General features: G+C 41.7%; 2 protein-coding genes across 4 annotated transcripts; both read left to right on the top strand.

Annotated features, from left to right (window-relative positions):
* The first annotated feature begins 1,666 nt into the window (after positions 1-1,666).
* Positions 1,667-3,372, top strand: TEX12 (testis expressed 12). The gene is made up of 4 exons (XM_087703796.1): positions 1,667-1,728; positions 1,899-2,007; positions 2,089-2,140; positions 2,749-3,372. Exons 1-4 carry the CDS (start codon positions 1,669-1,671, stop codon positions 2,912-2,914), a joined length of 387 nt encoding a protein of 128 aa, XP_087559922.1. The 5' UTR covers positions 1,667-1,668; the 3' UTR covers positions 2,915-3,372.
* Positions 3,373-6,706: 3,334 nt separating this feature from the next.
* On the top strand, positions 6,707-18,439 carry LOC148049023 (carotenoid-cleaving dioxygenase, mitochondrial-like). Of its 3 annotated transcripts, XM_087706510.1 has the most exons (12): positions 6,707-6,961; positions 11,434-11,635; positions 12,074-12,285; positions 12,681-12,796; positions 13,204-13,306; positions 13,853-13,984; positions 14,709-14,869; positions 15,252-15,419; positions 15,645-15,782; positions 16,933-17,115; positions 17,234-17,347; positions 17,581-18,439. In XM_087706510.1, exons 1-12 carry the CDS (start codon positions 6,877-6,879, stop codon positions 17,707-17,709), a joined length of 1,743 nt encoding a protein of 580 aa, XP_087562636.1. In that variant the 5' UTR covers positions 6,707-6,876; the 3' UTR covers positions 17,710-18,439. The 3 variants fall into 3 exon arrangements, with proteins under 3 accessions (XP_087562636.1, XP_087562635.1, XP_087562634.1); XM_087706509.1 differs by lacking the exon at positions 6,707-6,961 and having other exon boundaries at positions 11,426-11,635; XM_087706508.1 differs by lacking the exon at positions 6,707-6,961 and having other exon boundaries at positions 11,516-11,635; positions 12,723-12,796.
* The last annotated feature ends 1,432 nt before the right edge of the window (positions 18,440-19,871 follow it).

Genomic DNA, 19,871 nt, shown 5'->3' with positions numbered 1-19,871 from the left:
TTATATATATGTACAGACCTTACATATATTTTATTATAATACATATATTTTAAATATAATACATATATTTTATTATTTTAATTTTATTAAAATTCAAAAATTATTTGAATTTTTTTTTTATTTTTTTTTATTTAAAGGTTTCTGACTCCCATAGGACAGTCTGGGCAGCCAACAGCTAGGAATCAAAAGTATATTTTAAAAAGACGTAACAGGCTCATTCAGAGGACTTCCTAAAATAAGGGTCTGGTGAACTACATGAAAGGACTGAGCCCTCCTAGGGAAGGTGGGGTTGCTCTGGGTTTATTTGTTTAAATTAAATTTATATGCCTCACATCTCACTATCTAGAGGATTGGTTCCCAACCCTTTTTTTTGGCCATGCCCCACCCAAGCATCTCTAAAATCCTGATGCCAAGTAATTCTTACTTTACTCAAAAAGTAAAAGGAGAAGACATCAAAGTATAGCCAGCTGAACAAATGGGTTTAAAGATAGTTTCTATCCTTGGGCTGTCAGACTTTTAAATACAACCACAATCACTCCATGCACACACTAGTTTTTCTTTCTTTCCTTCTTTCCTTCTTTCTTTCCTTCCTTCCTTCCTTCCTTCTGAACTGTGAGCCGCCCTGAGTCCCCCCAGGGAAAAGGGCGGCATACAAATAAAGTGAAACTAAACTTCCTTCCTTCCTTCCTTCCTTCCTTCCTTCCTTCCTTCCTTCCTTCCTTCCTTCCTTTCTTTCTTTCTTTCTTTCTTTCTTTCGTTTCTGCTATAATTTTGCACCAGTGGGGTTAAAACCAATTTCGTTGTATTTAAGTACAATGACAATAAACTTATATACTTACTTATAAACAATATACTTACTTAAGTGAACTCTACTCACAAGGAAGCCTAAAAGGCCATTAACTTGCTTTAAAGAAGCTTCAAATTGCCCCCATTAAAAATCAACCCACCCCCCCCATGGATCCCATGTTGGGAACCACTGATCTAGAGGCTCACCCTCTGCCGTGCACTTGGCTGCCAGTCTTACACAAATCTTGCCTTCTGGTTGCTTCTGCAAACCACCATTCCTGGCATTACATTAGGTCTGGGTGGAAGCCCTGCTCTGCATTTCTTGAAGGTGGGTGGGTGGGAGATGCTGCCTAGCTTCCCTTTGCTAGAGGATGGTAAACCTGCAAAGTGCATCTGTGGTGTGATCCTAAACCTGATGAGAATAATATAGCAGTAGACTTATATACCGCTTCATAGGCCTTTCAGGCCTCTCTAAGCGGTTTACAGAGAGTCAGCATATTGCCCCCAACAATCTGGGTCCAAATCACCTCTGGTGGAATTTGACAACAATGCCATTAATGCTGCATTATCTAGAGAACACAGATTCCTGACCACAAAATTAGGATTTCTCATTTAGGTTGCATAAAGTAGTGGCAAAATCAAGTTTTAACAGGCTGTCCTTAGATGCAAGATATTGTGTCATCTTTTTTCTGAGGTGTGTGTGTTTATGTGTGTTCGACTACATCAGGAGAGCCTGGTAATCTTAGGATACGCTTCACACTTGGTTTTGTGTGTACACACACACACACACACAACTAAGTGTGAAGCGTATCCTAAGATTGTTATCAGATATTCCAGAGATTTCCCACAAATAATGACCTTGTATTTTTCAATTAGATAAAAATGGCAACTACCCTGGAAAAGTCAGATGAATACAAAAATAAGCGTAAAAAGGAAGCAAAGGTGAGGAATTCAAAATAGATAGCATTAACATTGTTTAATTGCAGTAATTTCCTTTTCACTTGTGTTCTGGTATTTACAATCCTGTAAGTCAGGGATACAAAGGTATGGCATGGCTGGGGAAATCCATGGATGTTATCTTTTTTTAACTCTCCCTTTTTTACTTTTTATAGAATGAAACTTCCGGAACTGTACAATTGAGTTTTTTTGAAAAAAATGATCCAACTCCTGAAAGCTCCCAGAAATTTCATAAAAGTGATGTTTTGGAAACCATTTTAAAGGGTATTGTTTTGGAAAGAATATACGCCATTTTTGCTTACATTTACACCCAAATTTTAATTAAATAAATATTTGTATTAACAGATACAGGCAAAGAAATCAACACTCTATTATCGAAGTATGCACAAATTTTGAGGCAAGTGAATTATTTTACTTTTGACATTTTAAACTTTATTTCTGAACACATATTCAGCTGTTGATGTAACTGATATTTCCAAAATTGTGTTTTAGTCCTTTTTATTTACTAAACAAAAATAAACCAACTGTTTGTACATTGTAGCAAAATGCTTTCAGCTGGAAAAACAGATTTAAAATATATAGCGAGATCCAAAGTTATTTAGTGTCTGTCTTCTGAAGCAACTTGTACTCTTAACTGTGTACATTGCATTGGTAAAAATTGGTTAAGTTGTTTTGCTGCCTTGTCTCTGTCAGCAGTGTGTGTTTTGGGGGAATACTGTCTTGTAATAATTGTCAGTGTATCTTTCATATCGGGCAATTTGGTAGACCGTGTAGGGAGCTCCAGGAGGTGTAGGGAGCTCCAAATAACAGAGATATACCATTCGTTCAGTATCTTCTAACTAAAGAACTATATTTATAAGTGAGGAAATATTCTCCCGCAATATCTATTTAATGACTTACCTTCATTGTTTTAAAATGCTTAACAATTGAAAACATTGATACAAATTTTAGTTTTCTATGTAGCAGCTTAAATCACAGGTGTTTCTTTTCTTTTTATGAATAAAGTGAGAGAGCAGCAATGGATGCTTCATATGTAGAGGAGCTTGAAGGAATCCTGAAAGAAGCTTGCTCTATAGAACATCACTTGAAGTTGAAAAGAGAGAATCTAAGGCACAGTTTTGCAGCAATTGCAGGCCCTCTACAAAATGACGAGGGTGTATCTGGCAAATGATTTAAGGCATGCATTTACTTGTTCTATTGTATTGGGGGGGGGGGCTTTTAACTTCAATGACACTTATACTTCCTTTTTTATCGATTTGGAAAGTAGTTCACAATTTCAAAACGGTATAACTCAAAAGGAGCCTCAGTAGTTGTAATTCAATTATAAATAAGATGCTGGTTTAGAACAGTTATGTAGGACTGCTTTTCTATGGAAAGGCCTATTAACCTTTCTTTGAATGACAGAATGGAGAAAAATCTGGTGGGCTTCATCTAAAGCATGTCATTTCCAGTGACGAAAATAATACTATGACCTTGACTTATTTTGACAGATACTACATTACACTCATTGGAATTTCATTTCCATAGGAAAAAGTTATGTCGCTAAGTCACAGTGAAATCTTGGCATATAAACCTTTAATTTTGGCTGGGTTGTATACGTTATATTTTGATAAATATATATAAGACTAAATAGTTTTAGTCTAATTTAGTTTTCACTAAATAGTTTTAGAAAATGATGTTTTTCTTTCCTTATATTTTATTATTTTGTCCCTTTGGAAAAAGAATTCTATTTTATAATGTTGGTGACTTAAAATGAAAATAAAATAGAAAGGAAGAACATTGTAATAATGTTCTTATTTTGCTTGTGCATTATAGACCTTGTCCCAAAATAAAATCATGCTTTGATGTTAATCTTATGGGATAATTACTATATACATATGTATAGGTATTATGATTAAACTGTTCATTATATTTTCCACATCCAACATGGTTCCCTTATTTTTCATTGCTTTTGAACATCTAACTGCTACTTTTCTTTCCATAATCTGTTTTCATGTGTTAGTGGGTTAGGGCTGAACATTATTTAAGCCTCAACGTGCAATATCTGATCAGAATAATTTAATAATTCCTCCCATCCTATTGTTAAAGGAAAGTATCCCTAATAGATCAGAAACAGCTTTCAATTTTGTCTGGTCAGTTTCATGACCAAGCTTAAATCAGTTTCACATTGAATACTTTTGTTGTCGTGTCTGGTGCATTGGTCAGAAAATGAATATTTTAATTACTGTCCTATTTGTGAATGGTCACTAATCACATTAGTGGCTGAGAGATGACTGTAGTTCACACTTGAAATATCAGGTGAGAAATTCCCTCAGTTTCTTTTGAACAATAATCCAAGTCTCGGCTTTTGTGCACCCAGACATGGATCAAAACAAACAGAAGGTTTAATATAAACACGTCTTGCAAAGTATTGTTTAAGATTTGCCTCATCTTTATCCAAACACACACTGTTCATACTTTTGCTTGTAGGGAAATGGTTAAGTTTGAAGAAGTTGGGCTATTTTTAGGATTGTACCAGAATAATTGAAGGCATCATTTCTTTGGACCTGCAGCAAAATAGGAATAATACAAAATCATGGAAATATAATTGATGTGTTCCCAGGACATAGATCTTCACCCTAGAGCCTGTGCATAAAGACGACTATGGCTGAAACAGATTTAATTACTAGTATTTAGCAGCTGCAGCAGACAAAGCTGCTGAAAGACAGAGCCCGTAGCATGTGATGCTTTTAACTTAGTAAAATGTATGTTGCCTTGAACTTCTGAAGAAAAGGCAGATCTAGCAGCACAACTTTTGCCCTTAGTTTATTAGCGTCTCTGCTGTGGCAATACTGAGGTTTGGCTGTAATAAACATGGAGAGGAACAGTGAATATTTAGGAAACGTTTAGGCAGAATAAAAAGAAATGAAGAATTGTGGGCAAGTAGTTACTTCCTGTGGAGTCTTACTTTTTCTAAATTGATAGAAAAGTTGTAGGCAAAAGAGAGATGGAAACTGCAACCTTGTAGACCTCAAAGCAACATCTTCCTCCTCCAGGCATTGTTTTTTTACACGCTTGGCTTGCCTGGAGGAATGTGTTACCCACTTCAGAAGCAAACGACTGTAAGAAGGGTTTTGATTTCCCTGGCAGGAAAGACAGAAGTTTACGATAGTAGACAAAAATACACAGCAGGTGGCTGGCATTTTTCAGGAACTCTCGCCCACCAACTGAACTGGTTTCCCTGTGGTTTTGTTCAAAAAGGACATCAAAGTGCCATCTAGGTGACCCTGGACACACCCAGCCTGAATGGTTAATAATTGCCTGTGATATATTAATTCAATAGATCAATGATGAACTATGAAGCACGATGTCTTAATCATGTGAGGTCTTGCAATTTAGGTCTGGTACTGTATAATTATGTTAATAATTCTAAAATCTGTAATATCACAGCTCAACCATGCCTACAAAGCTGTTCGGCGCCATCTTTGTCTTTGTCTTTCTGCCACATAGTTTATCAGAAGGAATTTTTAGAAAAATGGAGTTAAAGTCTATAATACATACAATTAGAAGTTCTCCGGTATCTTTCTGCCCGTGTTGGAATCAGGTATAAATCAATCATTGAGCTGAGGGTGGACGTATACCTTCGTTCTGCAAAAAGGCAGAAAAAATCCCTGGCGCGGAGAATTCACTGAGTTATAGGGCGGCTCACACCTTCCACACCCCAGATTTATGTTCTGGGGGAGGTTGAATGGAGCACTACCCAAACTCAGTTTCTCACCTCTCACCTTCTATGCCTGAAGGAGAGGTAATCAAACTGTCAAACAGCTGATGGATGCTGTTTAGACAGCTTAACGCAGCCACGGGTCCGGAGCTGCTAAAAACGAACAGCTCCCACAGACAACACCAATCAGAAGCCCAAGAAGTCCCTTTTTTCAATGCTGTTGTAATTCCGAACAGTCACTAAATGAACTGTTGTAAGTGGAGGACAACCTGTACTGCCATCCAGAAATGACAGAGGAGGCAACACTTGGCAGGCATTGGGAATTATCACCCACAGTTTGGGGAACGTATCCCTTTTACGGGTTCAGAGCTGCTCCCTAGGGTGACCCAACAGTTTCCTCACCTTTCTTTCTAAGAGTCAGTTGCATCAGACCAGAGAGGAAGGAGGGGGCAGAACTATTAATGAGGGTTCATCAGGGGTTTGGCTGAAACAGAGAGAGCTCTGAAATAGTCATAAAACAGGCCTCTTGTTGGGCCAGGAGAGGTTGTAGCCCTGTGTACTGACTTAACCTATTTCAATGTGTGAGAGCTTAGCTATATTATTATTATTGTCATTATTATTTTTAATGGGAGAAGGGATATTTCATCATGGTAGTGATCCAAAAAGCAGTATTGAACAATGCTGGTTTAATTTTTAATTTGATTGTCAGCCTTGGCAGAGACCATTTGAACTCCTTGTGTATTTGGATCTCCAAACCAAAATATTTCTAAAAATTGTTGCATTTTCTTCTAAAGGCTGAAAGCTTACTCTGTTTTTATGACATTGGCACTTTATGGGGCAATAGTGGGCAGACAGAATTCCAGTCCCAAAAATTTCGGCTTGCCTGGAGGAATGTGTTGCCTACTTCAGAAGCAAACGACTGTAAGAAGGGTTTTGATTTCCCTGAGAGGAAAGACAGAAATTTACAATAGTAGACAAAAATACACAGCAGGTGGCTGGCGTTTTTCAGGAAGTGTCACCCACCAACTGAACTGGTTTCCCTGTGGTTTTATTCAAAAAGGACATCAAAGTGCCATCTAGGTGACCCTGGACACACCCAGCCTGCATAGTTAATAATTGCCTGTGATATATTCATTCAATAGATCAATGATGAACTATGAAGCAAACGGAGACACTGTCTTAATCATGTGAGGTCTTGTAATTTAGGTCTGGTACTGTATAATTCTGTGTCTCCTCCCCCGAAAAGTGATTTGTCCAAACTTGGCACGAGAGGTCCTCCTGTTTCTGCCAATTTAATGCCTATCCTTGTTCACTCCTGAAACGGGGAGGCAGCCTGTTATTGTGAAACCTTGTGCTAAGCCAACAAATATTCCATCGCTGCCCTGCGCCTCTATTTGCGGCTTGCTATTTTCTCCCAGCTCAGCATCGTGAAAATGCTTTTTCTCCTCGGTTCTTTCACCCGCTTCCTGCTTCAGAAGGCGATTCTCGCTCCTGTCTCTTTGCTGCAATATATCCCAGGTAAGATCATTTTTTCTTCCCATTTCCTGCTAATGGCAGTTTTGAAAAAAAAAGAAAAGCTTCGAGCCATGTAAGTCACAGAGATCCACAGAGATCTCATTGGGGTTGGCACCAGTTAGGGGGCAGATCCTGATGATTACAAGTAATAGACGGATTGTGTTTGAATTGTGATGATTCATGCAATCTTTTAGGAACAACGTGCAAATAATCAACATGCCTTCCATTTGACTGGGTTTTTTTATTTTCATTTTCCAATTGATCTGACAGTCTTGGAATTATTTTTTTCAGGATCAGCCAAGAAAGAAGGGTGTAAACCAGGAATGTTGTCTCCACAGCCAGATTGTTATGCAAGAATGATAGATTTTGTACAGAGGAAATTGTCCAAAGTATAAAGCGCTCTGATGAATATTTTATCTGCTTTTCCCAGTAGACAAATATGAGCCTATTGGGCACTCTGTCCGGATGGAGCCAAGAGTGTCTATAAATTTCTAATTGGAATTGGCCCAGGAAAGTTTGAGAAGGCTCCTAGGTTGTCCCAATATTGAAGATCCCCAGCAGAGGTGGCATTCAGCAGGTTCTGACCAGTTCTGGAGAACCACTAGCGGAAGTTTTGAGTAGTTCAGAGAACTGGTAAATACTACCTCTGGCTGGCCCTGCCCGCATCTATTCTCTGCCTCGCGAGTCCCAGCTGATCAGGAGGGAATGGGGATTTTGCAGTATCCTTCCCCATCCATACCCACAGAACCTATAGTAAAAAAATTAGAATCCCACTACTGGTCCCCAGTTATGAAAGTCAGCCAAGTAGACTTCAGTTAGAAGATGCACAGAAACTCCATGTGGACAAGATCTTTAGCAGGCAGTCCTCGACTTATGCCCACAATTGACCCCAAAATTCCTGTTGCTAAGCAAGGTTGCTAAGTGAGTTTTGCCCTGTTTTATTACCTTCCTTGCCACAGTTGTTGAGTGAATCATCACAGTTGTTAAGTTAGTAACGTGATTATTAAGTGAATCTGGCTTCCCTTTGACTTGGCTTGTCAGGTCACCAAAGGGGATCGCAGGACTCCAGGACACTGCAACCGTCATAAATAGGAGTCATTTGCCAAGCGCTTGAATTTTGATCACCTGATCCTTGGGATGCTGCATAAGGTGACAAATCCAAGAAGTCCCTTTTTTCTTTTTATTGAATTTTTTTTAAAAAAGCTTTTGCAAATATCTACCACCCCTCCCCTGCCCTCCCCACCCAAACCCACCCCCCCAACCTTCCCCCTCCCCCGACTTCCCAGAACAAATTCAAGGTATAAATCTTTAACAAAGATGTTCTAAAATAAACTCAAAAGAAAGTTAGTATCATCTTTCATTTGAGCTTTAAATCCTCTTTTGTTAGGCTAACTCTAAACAGATTATATCGTTCCTCGCTTTTTCAGTCATAAACTATCTGGAATTTCTTAGTCCCATATTTATTTTGAATATAATCAATCCATCTTCTCCACTCCAGTTTATATTTCTCATTTGACTGGTCCTTAAGATATGCTGATATTTTAGCCATCTCTGCTAAGTTTGTTACTTTTAATGTCCATTCTTGAATAGTAGGCAAATCTTCCTTCTTCCGTATAGCGCCACCGTCTTGCTGCCGTTATTAAGTACAAAATCAAGTTAGTCTCTATAGCAGTATATAGATCTATCTGTTTCAAGCTATTTAACTCTCATCAGCTAGCCATACCCTTACTGGGATTCAAACCTGGACTGTATTACATATTAGGCAGTAGTATTAGCCACTAAGCCACAGGCTTCCCTGAAGCTTTTTAAGAGCCATCTGGAAATCCTGTAGTTTGGCTTTCGGCCTGGCTCCTCCCACTGCTTCTGAGCTAAAACCTGTGAGTTCTTGAACCGTTGCATGTGTTTGTTGCAAAGCTTGTTGCTTTTTAAACTCTTGTTCCATATGCCTAGTGACCACACGGGTTTGCCTTTGCTCCTTCGCTCTTTCTAGTTCTGAGAGAGGAAGTTGGTCCAGCCTTAATGATCCTTGGATATCTTGCTGTCTGTTCTGTCCTTCTTGTTCTCTTTCTCTGGGTCCTGGAGGGGGGGGGGGATGTCCAGCCTTCAGTATATTATTATAAAAATCTTGAGCCTTCCATACTGAGTTAAGACGATATCTTTGTCCCTGGTAATTAACTGCTAACCCAGCTGGAGCTTCCCATCTGAACTGTAACTGACGGCTTTGAGCTCATCCACTAAAAAGGCATAGTCTTTCCTTGATCTCAACATTTTGGGTGGTATTTCCTTCAAAACAGTCACCTCCTGATCCCCAATTTGCAACTTAGTTTTATAAGACTCTTGCAATATCAAATTCCTTGTATCTCTCGTGGCAAAATACACCACAATGTCCCTTGGAAGTTGTTTTTGTCTGGCAAGCCAGGAATTAACACGATATATCTTGTCAATTTGCCAGTCGAAATTCCCTCTTGGCCGTTCCATCAATTGATCAAAAGCTTCTGAGAAGCTCTCCTTCAAATTTTCTTGGTTTTTCTCTTTAAGGCCCCTTATCCTTAAAGCAAATTCCATCTGTCTGTACTGCAACATTATAAAGTCATTTTCTGCATCATCAACCTTGCGTTGGACCACATCCATTTTCGTTACCAGGTTAATATTGGAATCACTAAGATCTTCCAATTTGTCCTCGATTCCTGATACATAGCCAGATAAGCATTTAAAAGCCTCTAAAATATCGTCTCTAATTTCTTGATTACGAATCTGGACCGAACTCATAACTTCTTCTGACAATTCCTTAAAAGCAACCGAGATCTTTTCCTGTATTTTAATTTTCATCGCAGCTGCATGATTTTTTAAAGCCTCACTTAATTATTTTTGCAGTATTTCTCGAGTCAAAGGTTTCCCAGCAGGAGTAGGAGGGGGTTGAGAGGGGAGGAATGACTGTAATTTAGATGCTGGAGCAGGTGAACTACCAGTGCTTTTTGAGGCGTTCGATTTTTGCTTAGAGGCCATTTCTCATTTAATCTTACCTTGCACCCAGTTACTAAATCTAGGCAAGCCGCTTTTTCCAGAAATTACTATGTAGTTTACTAATAAATCACAACTGATTTAATGATCTTTAGATGGTCTTGAACTCTATCATAGTTTGAGCTCCTTGAAAATCTGTAACATCACAGCTCAACCACGCCTACAAAGTTGTTCGGCGCCATCTTTGTCTTTGTCTTTCTGCCAGATAGTTTATCAGAAGGAATTTTTTAGAAAAATGGAGTTAAAGTCTGTAATACATACAATTAGAAGTTCTCCAGTATCTTTCTGCCCGTGTTGGAATCAGGTATAATCGTTGAGCTGAGGGTGAACGTATACCTTCGTTCTGCAAAAAGGCAGAAAAAATCTCTGGCACGGAGAATTCACTGAGTTATAGGGCGGCTCACACCTTCCACACCCCAGATTTATGTTCTGGGGGAGGTTGAATGGAGCACTTCCCAAACTCAGCTTCTCACCTCTCACCTTCTATGCCCGAAGGAGAGGTAATCAAACTGTCAAACAGCTGATGGATGCTGTTTAGACAGCTTAACGCAGCCACGGGTCCAGAGCTGCTAAAAACGAACAGCTCCCAGAGACAACGCCAATCAGAAGCCCAAGAAGTCCCTTTTTTCAATGCTGTTGTAATTCCGAACAGTCACTAAATGAACTGTTGTCAGTGTAGAAATGAAAAAGAGCTGGGCTATTGGGATCGGATCAAATTAACTTTCCAAAAGTCATTTGCTAATTTCTTCTCTCTTTTCCCTCCTGTTTCTTTTTGCACCTTTCAGTTCCCTCCTAGACATAATAAATGAATTCTGGTTGAGTTGGTGACACTCATTCTGAAAGGCAGAGACCAGCCTTGGACATCTGTCTTTCTTCTCTGGTGAACCCCCTATTTAAAAAAGAGAATGACCACGAACCCCTTCTTGGACCCACAAGGACAGGAAGGGATTTCTTGTGGCGGGTGGGTTGCAATAGGGTGGTAGACAGAAGCCCTCATGGGGAGATGATGGAACATAATGTACCACTTCCAGTACATGCATGTGTGTTTTCTAATCCATTACCGGGTACTCAATGCATAATCTCAAATCAGCATTGCAAAGACATGCACTGCCCTGTTTCCTTTCAGCTTTCCTCTTATACTGTGGCATGCTTCAATTAATACGTAAGAAGTGTAATTTTCTGATTTTGAAGCATCATTGCTTTCCCCCCCAATTGTGATAGAGTTGAGCCCAGCCCCATATCTGTTCATCAGGGCATGTTCAACCTGCAAAATGAGAATGTTGAAAATATTTCAGGAAAAATCTCAAAAACCTTGATAAGAAGCATCCTTCTTTCCTCAGCCAATTCCTAAACGTGAAGTTGACCTCTGTGCATAATATGAAGCGGTAACTTTAGGATTGCAACCAGGGTGGTAACCCCTTCCTCTCTATTAATTGTTTGGCTTGTCTTTGCAGGGATAAAATATCTAGTATCCAAGCCGAAAGCATCGGTTACTTATAGCCAGAAGAAGGGCTTAGAATGCATCTCGCCATTATTCTCCACCGTACAAGAAACACCTCAAGCAATCCCAGTAAAACTCCAAGGGCAGATTCCCAAATGGTTGAAAGGAAAGCTGCTGAGGAATGGGCCAGGAAAATTCGAATTTGGACCAGATAAGTACGCCTATTTCAATTGCTGTCTGCTCCGCTAAGTATTAAAAAGCCAGTAGATAATTTTATTCTGGTCTGCAGCCTTGATCAACTTTTTCCATTCATGTTCTTCAGTAATTCTACCAATCAATTGTGTCTTGGGAAGAAAGAATCCTTGAGTACATATTTTCTTGAATAATGACAACAAAGGATGTGGAGAAAACTGATCTAGTAATAAATTTGGGGGCGGGATGGTCTTTAAAAAGACTTTTTTTAACAATTCAAAAATAATACCTTTGCAAGAATTACAGTCTTTAAAATGGGAGCTACACTTTGTGTGCACTTGTATACTGAAAGGGACATATTTTGTCATCTAATAAACAGAGTGGATGGTTGGAACAGGCAGGGTAAGCTTTGCACATGGCTTTCTCCTCTTTTAATCTGGATTTTTCTTCTCCAAATGAAGGTACAACCACTGGTTTGATGGCATGGCACTCATGCATAAGTTTGAAATTGGGAATGGGGTGGTGAAATACAGCAGCAAGTTTCTCCGGAGTGATAATTACCTGACCAACAGCAAGAACAATCGAATCATGCTCTCTGAATTTGGCACCTTGGCTATGCCAGATCCTTGCAAGAACATTTTTGAGCGCTTCATGTCAAAGTTTGAGTTGCCAAGTAAGTATCAGTTTCACTTATATTCTGCATCTAAAGTTAGTGCTTTCCAAAAAGGAAATGCTGAAAGACACTCCATTTTTTTTTTTGTAAGAAGTGGGGAGAGGGGAAAGTGGGGAAACCTCTGGACAAAGTTGGAGATGATACTCATTTTGTCTTCCGAGTCTGTCCCTGGCAATTTCACAGAAATTAGCTTCAAGAGAAGGAGTGGCAGAACAGACTAAGTCCACTTGTGACTATGTAGAGGTTGTAGGCTGATTCCTCTTTTGTCTCTGCCCCCAATTCTGCCACTCCTCCTCCTACACTTTCAGTCTTTTCATCCTGGAAACTTGGTGACAATGGAAATGTTTTCTGTACTGAATTTATGACACTACAATGAGGTGAATTTTATACTGCAGAAGAGACAGACAACTGTGTTGTGAATTTTGTGATCATCAAAGGTGACTATTTTGTCAGCACGGAGAGCAGTCAAATGCACAAGGTGGATCTGGACACACTTGAATCAAAGGAGAAGGTAAAGAAATGGAGCAGACTACCTGGAATTGGGTTAGCTTACTACCTAAATCTGGATTGACTGGCAGTTTTCCAGGAGCTCTGGAAATGCTGCAGATTCAATTTGAATCTCCCTCAAATGTTCCAATGTTCTCTCCAGGTTCAGGAGTAGATACGCCTTTGTGGAACAGTGGCTGAGAAACCTAAGTGGGAGAGAGTAGTTGCCCTCATTCTACTAGTCATGGCCATCCCACAAAACAGCTTTTAGGCTCAGAAAGAGGATCATAATGTTTCACAATGAGTTGTTGAGATCAGCTTCCCCTACCCTGGTCCTGTCCAGATGCAATGATGACCATCTCTCAGCTGATGTGGGAATTCTGAGGGCCTCAGTTCTTTAGGTAAGATGACCTGCCATCTTTGTCCTTGCAGGTGAACTGGAAAAAGTATGTTGCAGTGAGTGGAGCCACAGCCCACCCACACTATGATCCAGATGGAACAGTCTACAACATGGGCAACTCTTATGGGACGAATGGTAAGCCCAGATTCTCAGAGACAAACAGAAGTATCTGACTAGCATTTTAATGTTTGGAATTAGATACTAACCTCAGGATATGGTTTTGACTTCATTGGCGAGTACTGTCTCCCTTTCTACCAACCCAGGCCCTTCTTGGCTTTTCACACCAAACTGACAGTCTTCAGACACATCAAAAAACTTCAGTCAATTCAAAGATTATATAAGTATTTTTCCAATGAGTAGACACATAGGTTTTGATTCAGATTCTACAGCCCTTTTAATTGGATCAGAGGACCTAGAAAATGTGAAGCTGCACCCGAGGTATCATTTGTCTTAATTTTACATGGAGTGAAGATGAAGTGGCTGTGGATTTCTCTTACAATGCATCATCTCGGTGACCAAACCTTTGATGGGTGCTGCCCATACCTCAATTCCAAATTCAGTTATTCTTCATAGGAAGCATTGCTTACAGCATACCAGCTCTGCTGAACTCAGTCCCCCAATCCATCTGCAGCTGATTAGCCAGAGTCGCACTTCCAAAGAGCTGGGCTTTCTTTCTTACAGGCTCCAACTATAACATCATCCGTGTTCCTCCTCAGAAGTCTCAGCCTAGTGACTCCAGCCTGCAAGGCGCAGAGGTCTTGTGCACCATTCAACCCGAGAACAGAATGAAGCCAGCCTATTATCACAGTTTTGGTGAGAGGACCTTCCTTCTTTTAAGTAGGCCATCGCCATCTTTACTGGAAATGCCAGAAAAAGGCAGCTGGAGTTGCAAAAGTGAAATATGGAAAGTGGGCTGATAATTTGGAATGCCACTGAAGTGATCTATCACGCTGCCGGAATAAAATCAAGTAGAATAGGAAATGTAATAGGAAAGATTAAATTAATGAAATTCATTGCTCCAAGCCATGAATGATCCACCAGAGCAGTTCATATAAAACAATGTAACATCTTTTGTTAGCTGGTGGCCATAATAAATTGAAATTGAAATCATGCCCTGAGAGATGGTTTAAAAACAATGTCAGTATAACTATGAAGCTGAACAAAAATTGTTGGCTCCTGGCTATACCCCAATCACTGGCCTTCCATTGGAAGGGTTTTTTTTTTGCGTAAATGAAGTCTGGCAATTCCTTTTTAAAAAAATTGTTGATTAAAAAAAGCGTGGCAATTCCTAAGTAGGTGATGTAGCGGCACCCTAAGGCATTAACATTTGATTCACAGAATGTTAAATTGGATAATTTGAAATTACTGGCCGTTATGGTGAATAACCTGAAATAGTTTTGGCAACAAAGGATGAAGCCAGCAGGTAGAAAGATAAGGCAACCTCGTTGTTGGAAAAGTCCCCGTAATTAGATGGAAGAATCGGAATCAGCTCTTCATGAAAAGAAGTGTCCCAACCCTTTTCTTCTTCTGTTTCTAGGAATGAGTGAAAACTACCTGATTTTTATTGAGCAACCTTCCCTTATAAAGTTGCGGGAGATCATTACAGCCAATTTGTCTGGGAAATCCATTCTGGATGCACTGAGTTGGGAGCCTCAGCTAAACTCCCGCTTTCATGTTGTGAACAAGCACACGGGGCAGGTGGGTCCCCTGTTTGGCTGGACCTGATGACTTCCTGATACGTCTTCTCCGGAGTCTGCAGGGCCGGGCAGAAAAGACTGTTGCTCTTCTCTTCCTGGGTATCAATGAACAAAGTTTTCCCCAGATTATTTTGGGATGGGAGCTCCCAGATGCCTTGTGCTATTGGCCAGAGTGGCTGAGATTGGTGGGTGAATTGAGGTCCTGAGATCTTTGGAGAGCATCATATTTGGAAAGATCACTTCTAAACCTCTTTGCTTTGCCCATATGTTAAAATCCTTTCAAGCATCACACTGATATATAAGTGATTTTGTGCCCAGGACCAATTGTTTGGGTGTCCCTGAAAGGCAGGAATTCACCCCCATGTCTTCCACTCCTGTTGTAGATCTTACCCTTGCAGTATCATAGCAAGGCCTTCTGCTTTTTCCACCAAATCAACGCCTTTGAGGACCAGGGGTGCATCGTCCTGGATCTCTGCTGCTTCGATGATGGGAAAATTTTTGACATTTACCGACTGCAGAACCTCCACAAGGCTGGAGAAGCCCTTGACCAGGTACCGTTGCTCTGCCCTCCACATTGTGGTCACCGAAAGGGAGCTTCATCTCGTAGACCAGCTTGGTATGTCCCCGGGGTGTTGCACAGTGGTGCTCCAGTCCTAGTCAAGGGTGGGATTTGAAGGTGAAGTTCTCTTCCTTCTTGGCCCACTCATCCTTGTGGCGTGATCACCGAGTGTGGATCTGTTTCTCTGTGAAATGGCTTTTTTTTTTGGTCTTGGCAGACCTACAACATGCTCTCGAAGCCATTTCCACGGCGTTTTGTTCTTCCCATCACGGTGAGCTCCAAGGCATCTGTGGGGCAGAATGTTAACCCTTTGTCCTACACGTTGGCAGAAGCTGTGAAGGAGGCGGATGGGAAGGTAGGTAATTTGTATCCGTGTCCGTGTAATCTAGAAAGAATGAAAGCATTTGGTTTTTCTTGTCATCCTTTGGAAATCTCACCATCCTGCAAATAGCAGCTACACTCGGGGGAAAAATAGTGGGAGTTACATAAATGGGATCATTTTTTCCCCAAAGACTCACTAAGTTAAACTGTGGAGAACCTGGATTGAAGGTATCGTGAGTTGAAATTTAAACTCATCCAAAGGAGGCTCTTGGGACGTTTAAGAGCCTCGTGCCAAGGTAGAGCTCATTTGATACTCATGAGAAAGTTAAGAACTGTCAGCCGGAATTTGGAAGTCGATCCCTCCCCCCCTCCCTCCTCATGATAAATTTGCTTGCCTCCAAGAGACTCCCCTCCCCCCTTTATCAATTGCTCTTCAACCTGAGATTTTAAGGTTGCTCGGAGGGGTGGTGGTGGGTTAGGTATCTTCATGCAAAAACAAGACAGCCATCGGGTGTGCTTAGATTGCAGAACTGAGCAGGGGGTTGGATCAAGGGCTTTGCCATCGCCCAGGTTTTGTGCCAGCCCTGCAAGGAACACTCAGAGGTGCAAGGAGGAGGAGGAGGAGGCACTTCCTAATTGAAAGAGAGAGGAAAACACACGTCTCTTTGCAAGTTGTTGTTATTCCCAAGGAGGAGGGGATGGAACTGAAAGCCTCAAGGCCATTCATTTATTGGCTGCTCAAGGTTACAACGACATGACCAGTCCTTGCAATTATGACCATTCCAGCAATCCACACAGTCACGTGACCAAAATTTGGATGCTTTAGGGCAATTGCAACATCTCGGGGTCATGTGATTGCTATTTGTGACCCTCCCAGCTATTTTCCAACAAGGAGTGTCCGTATGGAAAGCAGGGCTTACTTAACCATGGAATTCACTTAACAACTGTAGTTAAGGGCCGGAAAAGGTCGTAATATTGGGTATGACCTAGTTAACAACCGCCTTGCTTAGCGATGGGAATTCTGGTTGTAAGATGATGACTACCTGCACTCTTCAAGTGGAAGGGTCCAAAAACATAAAGCATTGGGTGCCAGGAAAGCCTCCTGGAGAAGCTCAGAAACCATCTCCAAATAATAGATGGATAAGGATTCTACGATGTAATTGATTCCGCGCTGACTCTTCTAGATCTGGTGCACACCTGAAAGTCTACACAAGGAGGACCTCAAAGAAGCAGGAGGAGTGGAAATGCCTCACATCAACTATGCACATTACTCTGGGAAAAAATATCGTTATTTCTACGGCTGCGGCCTCGGTCATGTCGTTGGAGACTCCTTGATCAAGGTTGATACAGAAACCAAGGAGATGAAGGTGAGGAGACAGGGACCAACGATGTTCTTCTGTTGTTACTGGTATGGTGGGGATGGAGTTCCACCTCGAAAGCTCCTGAGAAAAATAACCCTTCTGTGACGTTTGCTTTGCCCACTAGATTTGGCGTGAGAAAGGGATGTATCCTTCTGAGCCCATATTTGTGCCAGAACCTGATTCTTCAGGGGCAGAAGACAAGGGAGTGATCCTCTCAGTGGTGCTCACCCCCAAGCAGGTAATTTAGGCTTCCCGGCAGAGGCCATGGTCTACTTTTTGAATTTCTCCTATCTTCTAGTGAAGGCTGCAGGGCATCCGGGGTTTTCAAATGCTGGGAGTTTTTGGAGCTCCTCTGTGTCTTTATGGTTTCCTTTCCTTCTCTAAGACCCCTAGAGGAGCAGAGGAAACAAGTTGCTTTGCACGGGGAGGCAGCGCTGAGGAACTGTTATCACATACCCCTCTTTATTTCAGAATGAAGGCAGCTTCCTTCTTGTTCTGGATGCGGAGAATTTCACTGAACTGGGCCGCACCGAAATCCCCGTCAAGCTCCCCTATGGCTTCCACGGGAGCTTTGTCCCCAACAAAAATGCCACCTGTTGAGACAACAGAGATTCGGGGATCTCCTCCACGATGTCCAAAACAAATGACTTCCTCTAGATGTGCCTTAATTTCCTAGGCTACCCCATCGGGCTCTGCTTTGATTCACAGAGAGCCATTTTTCTCATCTAAGTCAAGGTTTGTAATTCAAAGCAAGATGTTCATTATTATGATGCATATTGATCAGTGGGAAGCGAGAATCAATCAGAGTAGAACTGGAAGGGACCTTGGAGGCCTTCTAGCCCAACCCCCTGTGCAATTTCAGAGAAGTGGCTGTCCAGTCTCTTCCTCAAAACCTCCAGTGATGAAGCACCCACAACTGCTGAAGGCAAGCTGGTTAATTGTCCTCCCTGTTAGGAAGTTTCTCCTTAATTCCAGGTTGCTCCTCTCCTTGATTAGTTTCCATCCGTGGTTTCTTCTCTTGCCTTCCGGTGCTTATTACCCACATACACGAGCTTTTTTAATTTTAAAAGAGGCTTTGCTAAACATAGTATAGAATACATTCTTAATTTTTCTGTTAATTGGCTTGACGTATGATGGGGATGTAGTCTGGATTCCCAGAAGGGAGAGACAATCCCAGATGGCCAAGAGACGGTAGAGCTTGGAACGTTTGGTGCAGGGTTGAAATGGCTCTCTCCTGACGATTTCCATAATTTATCTGTAGTTATGCAGATTTAGTCTGGCAAGAGTCTGTCTGTTAAGTGAATAATAATAAAAGAAATCTATCCTGAGTAACTCCACGTGCCATTCTTCGTCCTTGTCGCGTCACTATCATGCAAAGTTCAAACCTGACTCAGAGCCCTTCAGGTATACTGTTGAGAAATCGAGTTTCAAGTTTCGAGTTTCATTTTATTTATATGCCGCCCTATTCCCAGCGGGACTCAGGGTGGCGCACAAACCCAAGGAGGGGAAGGGAAACACAAAAACTACACAAAAAATACAGGGCATGTAAAACAACCAACAGTCACACAATTCGAGAGGGGAAGGGAACTCATCAACCCCAGGCCTGCCGACACAGCCAGATTTTAACGGCTTTTCGGAAAGCCTGGAGAGAGGTGAGGGTTCGAATCTCTGCGGGGAGTTCGTTCCAAAGGGCCGGAGCCGCCACAGAGAAGGCCCTCCCCCGGGTAGTGGCCAGATGACATTGGCTAGTAGACGGAACCCGGAGGAGGCCTAATCTCTGTGATCTAATGGGTCTTTGGGAGGTAATTGGCAGCAGGCGGTCTTGGCAGTCATATCAAAAACATTTTTTGTACCCAAGGAATCTCAGTCCACTAACCCTTGACTCAATTCAAGCTGTAGCCGACTCACCCTCGAGGTCCCACCTTCTCAAAGTTCTTTGAACTCATCTCTCTGCAAGTGTGGCCGTTCTTCATTTGGGGAGAATTCCCACCCCCCTTTCTCAATCTCCACTCTTGGGCTGGGCATCTAAGGGGCAGAGAGCCCCCTTCACGTGTCAAGGCTTCCCTGGGTCTGCCCACTACAGATAGGCAGACTTCTGATGTAGGTTACAAAGAACTTGATCCCAACCAACGATACCTATTCCTCCCCCCCCCCCAGATGTCACAAATAAGCACCTTGGCTTCATCTTCTCCCTTAGCTGCCCAAGCTTCTGCGATGTACCAAAACAGCTGCTTATTTTCTTAACCAAGACTGGGCTCAGGATAAGCAATAGATAGTCCCAGCCACTTTCACAACCCATCCAGAACTACTGATGGCAAAGGCAAGACAGCAAGATGAGAAATTGAAAAGTTGGGAAGTAGTTGCCAACTAGCACATAGGAATCCCAAAAGGGGATCATTGAGGCTTTCCAACAGCATCAAACCCTCTGGTCAGAAATGGCCTTGAAGAATATAAATGAATCACAACGTTATGAGGACACCGGGAAGTTCTAAAGATGTTCTGATTGATAATTAAGTTTAATTCCTCGGAACAAGGCCCAATTAAACGCAGTTTGCCCTACAACTCTGTTCCTCCCCCAGCCACTGCGTCCATCCAACGAGGGCTTGGAAGGAAACCCTTCGGTGCGGAAAAAATCTCCAGGGCCAAGAATGTGCTGGCACAGGCCAGGAATTCACTCTTAAACTGAGCAGCGCTTCAGAGTTTGATACACTCAGGGGCGGAGGGCATTTCCTGGGCCAAGGTCTTCGGAGGCCGACTCTGAT

Source organism: Thamnophis sirtalis, unplaced genomic scaffold (genome assembly GCF_051295495.1).
Source record: "Thamnophis sirtalis isolate CommonGarterSnake01/CBP01778 unplaced genomic scaffold, rThaSir2_p1.2 scaffold_2, whole genome shotgun sequence".
NCBI lineage: Eukaryota > Metazoa > Chordata > Lepidosauria > Squamata > Natricidae > Thamnophis > Thamnophis sirtalis.
This window is presented reverse-complemented; position numbering and strand designations above follow the sequence as displayed.